Below are 8487 nucleotides of genomic sequence, written 5' to 3'. Positions count from 1 at the left end.
AATGATTTTTAGCAGTGAAGTAAATAGCTGTGAACAAGGATTAAGGCCCCCTTTTCACTAGACGGCGATCGCGCTGCTGTAACCTTCTCTTTCACACTGGGTATATCATACAAAATGTAAAGATGTGACCAAGAAGACAACAAAACACACAAAGTGTTAAAAAGATTCTTTTTTTTTCTATAGAATTCGCCAGTGAGCGATATGTCAAATTTGAGGTCACAGAGAGAGCACGGCGAGAGCGTCGTCCTATTGAAAGAGGGTATAAGGACCCTCAGATCTGCAGATCAAACAACTACGCCTTAGAGTTATTTGCAATGTAAGTGAAAAGACTACTCAGTGATTGATGGGGTCATATTTGACACCGCCAACGAAGAATCTAGAAGTCAGGACTAGGAGCTATCTGAGTACTTGTGGTGTAACAGTGAGTTCAAGTGCCACCAACTGACCAGTCCAACTGGTCCGGACCTTTTGGCCTAGCGCTGACGGCGTTGAGTTAGTATATAAGCTGGAGACCCCGGGTTCGAATCCCGGGAGCCATGGCACTGTTTCTACTCGTCCTTTGTGTTTTACGTCTGTACACGTTGTGCCGCAGGCGTCTGGCTTGCGATGACTCAGAGCCAATTTGCGAATGAAACATTGGGCAGTGACCGATGATGATTTTAATAGGATAGTAGGTCATGATACTATCAATCAAGAAATCAAGGCTAGGACAAACAGTGCATGTCACCGGCACACAGCACGAGGTTATATTATTCGATTCATGTCGAAAACGGAAACCAGTTTAATACGTCATGGCGTATAGTTTATAGTTTATATCGAATATTCTAAAGTTAGCCAAGTCTTTCCTTTGGAGAAGCTTATACTACTCGGCGCACAGCCTACGTCATCAAGATGGCGGCCAGTAAATTTGTAGAATGGTGGCATCGAAGATGTCAAGGTCAACAACTGCGCTCCCTAAAACGCGACTAAACCTTGACGAAATTACGATCATAATACTTGGCTCCAGATTCTGCTGAGATACTCTGACATAATAGGCTAGGTTAGGTTAGGGTGCGGTCACATAGGTCCTGCGATCGTTGTACGATTTTGATGCAAGGGATTTTCAAGCAGGTTGTGACAGAACCAACCACCGACATGGGTCCAAAACAGCATTTTGTGTACCAAGACAGTTGAACTTTGCAGGAGACGTACATGACTGTCCTCAAAAATGTCCGAAGTTAGCGGTATGACGATCGCACGACCTATATGTGACCGCGCCCTTATACCTCTGTCACATTTGGCAAAATCGATCGGACGACGATTTTGCGGCAATCGCCCGAGCCTCGCTCATAATGATAATTTTATTGTACAACAATTGTACAAGGTACAAAGTATGGCTTATACAGTAGAAGCCGCTTAATTGCACGGCTTATTTGCCAGTGAATTTCGTGCAATTAGCCGGCTGGTGCAATAATGCGAAGTTATCCAGCTGAACCGCACCAGTTTGGGATTTTGGGATTCCGTGCAGTTAACAGAAGTGTGCGTTAATCCGTTGTGCAATTAACTGGCTTCTACTGTACTAGTATGTGACAGGGACGGTTTTCAGGTGAAAAATACGCGCAACCCTCTGTCGATCTTAAATATGGCAGATCTTCCATCAATACGCCCGAAGGTCGCATACAATGTGACATACACATCACAATCCCTGACACTAGAAAAATAAATACAAGAAAGAAGAAATTGCGACTCGTTGTTCTGGTTTGTGTTATATAGCGTATGTTTAGGATTGGTCATATCCGGCCACCATGTCAAAACATCTTTGAAAATTTGGTACCAATAATTAAAGGGTGGGGCGGATGGGTTAAAGCCGGCGTCACAATTGAAGCAAACGCTGGACGAATTCATAGATCGGCTGGAGGTCACCAAATTTCAACTCACTATATCTTGACTAAATGTTCTGACTTAATTTGCAAAATGACTAACAAACCAGTTGTCGTATTTTGGGTTGTGTAATGTAATGCAGTGTTAAGTGCTGTGTATCTAATACTAGACAAGTCCTCCCAGTCGTCCCAGATGCTGCCTGTGTGTACACACACGCGCGTGTACACACAGACACACACACTCCGTGAACAAGATATACTGTGAACTTAAATTGAAGACATCGAATTTGTGTTAATATCCTTCAAAAAGTGTCACTTGTTGAAGAATCTTCTACTATCTGTGACTGATGAACCTCTTCAATAGAGCTAAGGAGATTTTTAATGAAATAGTGACTTAGTAGCAAAGAGCATGTACAAAAACGACAATGATGTGAACCATGTGTGTAAGAAGCACACATAGTCGAAACAAGCTGCCACTATACATTGATTGAAGGGTGGAGGGAGAGCGTTTTCTTTCTAAGTTAGACTATTTTCTTCTTATTAACATTGCAGTGTGCCCAACCGGGTTCCGCGAAATCGGTGACGACTTGTGTCTGAAGCCTCACACCCAGCCCCTTGATTATGATGCTGCAATTGCCAGATGCGCTGAACTGGCACCGGACGGTCGACTCTTCAACATCCGCAGCCAGGCTCATAACGAGATGCTGATCGGTTTTCTCCAACGCTTCCAAACGTAAGGGGAAATCTATTCTCCTAATGTAACAGTGGGAGTTCAATGACTGCTATACTGACCATGGTTTAGCGTCTGGGGTTGTGATCTGACGGCCTCGATTCGAATTCCGCGAGTCAGGATATTGTATCTGTCTGTTTCTACTCCTCCTTTCGTACACCAAATCCAAGCACTCTGCTTGTACTTACATGTACATGTCATGGCAGAGATTGAAATCCAGGAGAATTGGGAATTCTCCTTGGAAACATTGGAACTCATTTTTAAAACACTTAATGTGATGTAGATCACTCTGTTGTATTTCTCCTTTTCTCTATTCAGATTGCTCAATATACAGCCTCTGATGTACCTACATAGTAACATCGACTATCATAATTCCACCAGGTGCCATAATACCGCCACCTCAAAAAAACGTTAGTATAGAGGTCTTCCCAAGATTGTCTTGAACACCAAATGTTAGATATCCTAAATGTAATACAATTCAGATATCTAGGTGATGAAGACAATGTTGAGAAGGCCTCTATAACAACGTTTTTTGAGGTGGCGGTATAATGATACCTGGTGGAATTATGAGAATGTATGTTATAAACTATCTCTCATGAATGAAAGTGAGTGTTAAGATGTTGTGACATAGTGTGAGTCTTCATAATTTCTATCGTTGTTTACAGTCGTACTGGGAGAGGACGCGGTCTGTGGACTGGTCTGACGGATAAAGCCGCCGAGGGTACTTTCGAGTGGGAGGACGGCACGGCATTTGACCCAGAAGGCTACACCAACTGGGCTGAGGGTGTTCTTGAAGAACGTCAAGGCGGGTAAGAGAACACAAAAACTCCATTGCGCTAATTACTACTGTACAAAGGCTGGCATATAATCATTACAACATGGCGGACATTTCCCGTCATGCATTTCGCGTTACTAATGGTGAATGAACTTAGTAATTTGCGATAGCAAAACTTGTATTGGTTTCGCTTGGGTCCGTGGGCGCCGCCATTTTGTAGTGAATCACTAAATCCAGACAGAATGATTTGCTCCATCGAACACCGCACCATCGCACGTGTGGTGGGTTCTTCAACGTGCCTGGGGTGTGACTCTCCCCAAACACGGGACCTCCATTTAACTTTCTATCCTAGGGACGTCCCTAGGTTCTCATTTGCACCTGATCTAAGTAAAGTGAGGAAAGAGAATTCTAAATTTAGGTGATGAGTATTTTTGTTTGATATATTTCCTAGGCTACGTGATTGTGTCTTCATGAAAAAGGACGACGGCTGGCAGTGGAACATCCAAAAATGTGAGACCCGGCGGGAGAGAAACGCCTTCATATGTAAAGCACCCAAGGCTCCTGTGCCCTCCGAATGCTAAAGACATTTAAGAAGTTTGTCACAGCCTTGTATGTCAAAATGTCTGCAATCATCATCCGTAAATAACTTCATCAGGTTGGGAATTATTCGTATAGTAAGGTTCTTTAGGCACAACCAAGGAGAAGTTACTTCCAACGTTTCGTTGGATTATGGAGGCAGTCTGGATCAGAAAATCAGCTCACGTCATGAACAGAGACGAGGGGGGGATACAAGCTGAGCCACGTTTGGGACGGCATTCTTGCTGCTGCAGCGCCACCTACATCGGCTGTAAGTAGCAGCAAGAAGTAGTTTCCAGTCATTCTACCCTGATGACGGTGTCTGATAGACATCAAAACGTTGGAAGTAAGTACTCCTTGGTTGTGCCAAAGAACCTTACTATATGTCTGCAAGCATCAGATTTCTGTTGGATAAATGTAACATCACAATCATTAACAGTCATGCCTTCAAGTACCAGAGTTACCAACCTAGGATTGATGTGTTTAAAAAATCGTGCTTTCCCAGAACTATCGTAGAGTGTAATTTGTCATCACCAAGCACAGTAGGGGCATCTTCTCTGGATAGTTTGAAAGACCGCCTGCAGATAGATGTGCAAAAGTTAAGTGTGACGGGTCCTTCGGTGTAATATAACCAGCTGCTGCCGCGCCGCGTGCCTGCGAAGCTGGTGTGTTATGTCGAAGGGCGGTTGTAGCGGATAAATGGATACAGATACAGTCAAGAATAATAAATAACAATCTAACCAGCAAATGTACACCACACAGTTACAAGCGGTGATTGATATAAGCTGCACAACTTCTGAGGAACAATTTCATAGTATAATATCAATATCCACCACATTCCAAATCGTTGTTTTAAAACAGGATATTAAGTCGATCGACAGTGTTTTCCAATTGGAATAGAAGCCAAACTATAACAGTTCAAGTCTACCGACCGTCGAAGTTGTATCCTAAAATACACTGTTCTAAAAAACAACGGATATAGGTTACCCCGCGAATAAAGGAGAACCAGAGTTAATGTTGACATTGACCATACAGAGCAGGTTATGAAACAGTTTGACAAGGCTGATGACAAAAGAATCGCTGAAAACTTTTTCTTTCCATTTTCAAATCTCTATAGTAGCATGCTAGGTAAAAGGTACTGCTTTGTGGATTTAAACCCTGGCTGCGTTATACGAAATCCTTACTGAAATGGCTACAAACAGATTTCTGTGCTTAGCTCGTATGGGAAAGATTACATGGTCAGGCTATCAGCTTACTAGTCCACATGTGTAACGCTTGCATAACTGTGTGGCCCAAGGTCAATAGAAATGGAGATTGGCGCTGCCTTATACACTGAGAGGTACTATAAAGTATGGCAAGGATGTGATCAAAACCTTTTAGATTTTTTTAACACTATTATTTAAACGCTCACTCATTCACTCACTCACTCTCTACCTTAAGTACAGTTACAGTATGATTGTTGCCAATCACTGTAACTTGAATGCTACTCAACTATTTTCTTGCACTTTTTGTAATAGTATTGAATTCATCATCATAATCAAAATGGGGAATTTCAGGGCTAAATCATCTAACACCCAATACCAATAAGAATTATCAGATATCCAAGCAACTATGCCTGTCATGACTTTCATAGATTGCATAAATCACTATGTGATGGTACAAAGAGCACTTTTTTGTTATAAAAAACTTTTTGCCTGAGGTTTGTAGGTTGGTGGTGTATTTACATGTAGTATTACACGTGATGTTAGTCACAAATATGTTCAACAACATCCCATGGCATATGTATGTTACTTTCATCATGTTCATAGTTTTACAGAGTCTACAGTAAATGTGTTTATCAAACTTCTTTAGCATTACATTCTTAGGTGTGATGGTACCTCGCATTACATGCAGTTCCTAATACTTATAATTATAATGTTTATAAAGTCTATGAAAATAGTATCGGATTAAGGGATTCCAAGATATCTTGATCATAAAACTATAGTATGAACACAACATCGTTCTAAAATATTCTGTATCAGGTCTTAAAGTGTAAAGGTGTATCATATCACAATTATTACATAACAGAATTATGTCATAAATATGTCATGTCCAACATTTAGATCTTAACTGGCATATGTCACCTATTCAATGTCAGATTTGTTTAATTCATTTCATTCCAAAATTTCAAACAAAAACATGATAATTAAACATTTCAACCGTTTTGTCAAATTATTTGGGTTAAAATCATGAGAAAGCAGCAAATGCAAAGTAGACATTATGAATAACAGACCCCTTAAAAATGTTTGGTTATTAATGTTATAAAAATTCAGGAGGAAATGTCTTTCCTCGCAGTTGTTAAAAAAAATACAACCGTGTAATACTGGTTTCATTTTTCAAAATAATATCGTGAAATTTTGTTAATTCGGCCTAATCATTAACGAACAATATCAAGTACTTATAAGTAAAACAAGCAATCCGTGTATTGTTTAGGTTTGACATATGCTAGAATGGTGATAGTTTTATTGCACAACAATTGTATAAGAAACGTTAAGAAACTTAAGAATCTATTTCTTTTAGTTCATGATAATATCACATTCTGGTGTCAACAAACATTTCTTCAAATTCAAAACTCCTTGTCTTAAGAGAAAAAAGTCCAAGTCATTTCCTTCATCTAAGAAAAGTTTTTAAAAAATTAAAAATCTCTCCTTGAAAGTGTATTGATAAAAACTGAAAACTGTGAAAAATTTGTCCTTTAGTGTACAAACTAGAATGAAAATGTTCAAATGATGAACATTCTAAATCTACTTCAAACTTCGATAAAAAAAAGATGTGTATGGTGTTTTACTAACCACAACTTTTAAGGTTTAAATCCACTGTAACTTTTGGACATTCTGAATTTACAAAAAATCAACCTTTAACTTTAAAAATTTAAGGTAAACAATTAATTTTGTACCACCTCACAGACATGCCTACCTTCAACCTATATCCTATGAAAACTGAAATTGAAAACTGCAACCAGAATGTGATATAAAAATACTCTTTCCAACTAAGCCCTTATAATTCTATTCTCTAGATATGTCACACTTCAAATCAGATAGCACAATCAAACTAAAGCACAATAGTTTTAGATCTGTCAAAGATAGTCACAAAGACAATGTATCTTTCTGAGTAAAACAAAAAGAAATGTAAACATAGTGTATAAAACATATTCATTACAGTAGTTTATACAAGGGCTGGACAAAGATGGCTTGAAATGACACTTGAAACTTATTACCTGCAAGAGAATATCATCAACAAAGAAACAGTAACATATTGAAATACTTGTCATCTCAACTACCTACAACAATATATGATTATATCGTAGTACATATATCCAAAGCATCAGCATGAGACATCTTTACCCAGCTCCATTCCCTAAGATAAAGTGTGACTTATCTTCTTGTTTTCTTTTAGCAAACTAGTTACCTCTATTGTCATTTCATTTCTTGATTTCAGTCTTTGACAATAGATGTTATGAAAAAAACACCTTTGTTTGTCTTGTTTCTTAAGATTTGACAGTTGAATGTTGGATGATTACAACCTTTTTGTTATGTACCTTGATCAGGGATTATTCCAGAATACATCATTACAGTATTAGTGCAGAGGAAGATAAAGTAAAAACAGTTCAGATCCCAGCTTCAAGATTCGGTATGAACCAGTAACGACAGAGATACTAGATGTCACCAAAATTAACGCAAATCTGAAACAGAAGTCACACGAAGACAAAAGAAAAATCTCAAGACTTTACATAATTCATAAAATAAGTACTAGTAACAAAGCAGTGGTCGTGTTAAGTGTTGTGTATGTAATACTGTATTAAGTGTTGTGTATCTAATACTAGACAAATCAGAAGCAATAATTACAAATCGTCACCACACATTCTGCCTGCAGACACACACACACACACACTCACACACACACACATAATTGTATGAGCTGGTAATTGTACATCATACCAGTCAATCTTTAATTTAATCTACATGCACACATAAATTAAAAAAAACAGTCAGTAACGGTACCTTGCAATGATTTTTGGCAGTGAAGTAAATAGCTGTGAACAAGGATTAAGGCCCCCTTTTCACTAGACGGCGATCGCGCTGCTCTCTCACTGCGACCTACATAGGATACTAGTATGTGTAACCTTCGCTTTCACACTGGGTATATCATACAAAATGTAAAAGTGTGACCAAGAAGACAACAAAACAAAGAAAGTGTTAAAAAGATTCGTTTTTTTTTATACAATTCGTTGAGCGATATGTCAAATTTGAGGTCACACAGAGAGCACGGCGAGAGCGGCGTCCTATTGAAAGAGGGTATAAGGACCCTCAGATCTGCAGATCAGACAACTACGCCTTAGAGTTATTTGCAATGTAAATGAAAAGACTACTCAGCGAATGATGGGGTCCTATTTGACACCGCCAACGAAGAATCTAGAAGTCAGGACTAGGAGCTATCTGAGTACTTGTGGTGTAACACATGAGTACGAGTGCCACCAACCGACCATTGCAACAGATCCGGACCTTTTG

At 39.2% G+C, this 8487-nt stretch overlaps 1 protein-coding gene across 1 annotated transcript; it reads left to right on the top strand.

Moving 5' to 3' along the window:
* Positions 1–2386: 2386 nt before the first annotated feature.
* On the top strand, positions 2387–4062 carry LOC118424279 (echinoidin-like). The gene is made up of 3 exons (XM_035832823.1): positions 2387–2592; positions 3255–3398; positions 3816–4062. The coding sequence occupies exons 1-3, from the start codon at positions 2561–2563 to the stop codon at positions 3943–3945; spliced, it is 306 nt and encodes a 101-aa protein (XP_035688716.1). The 5' UTR covers positions 2387–2560; the 3' UTR covers positions 3946–4062.
* Positions 4063–8487: the final 4425 nt, after the last annotated feature.

This window comes from Branchiostoma floridae, chromosome 10 (genome assembly GCF_000003815.2).
Source record: "Branchiostoma floridae strain S238N-H82 chromosome 10, Bfl_VNyyK, whole genome shotgun sequence".
Classification (NCBI taxonomy): Eukaryota; Metazoa; Chordata; class Leptocardii; order Amphioxiformes; family Branchiostomatidae; genus Branchiostoma; species Branchiostoma floridae.
This window is presented reverse-complemented; position numbering and strand designations above follow the sequence as displayed.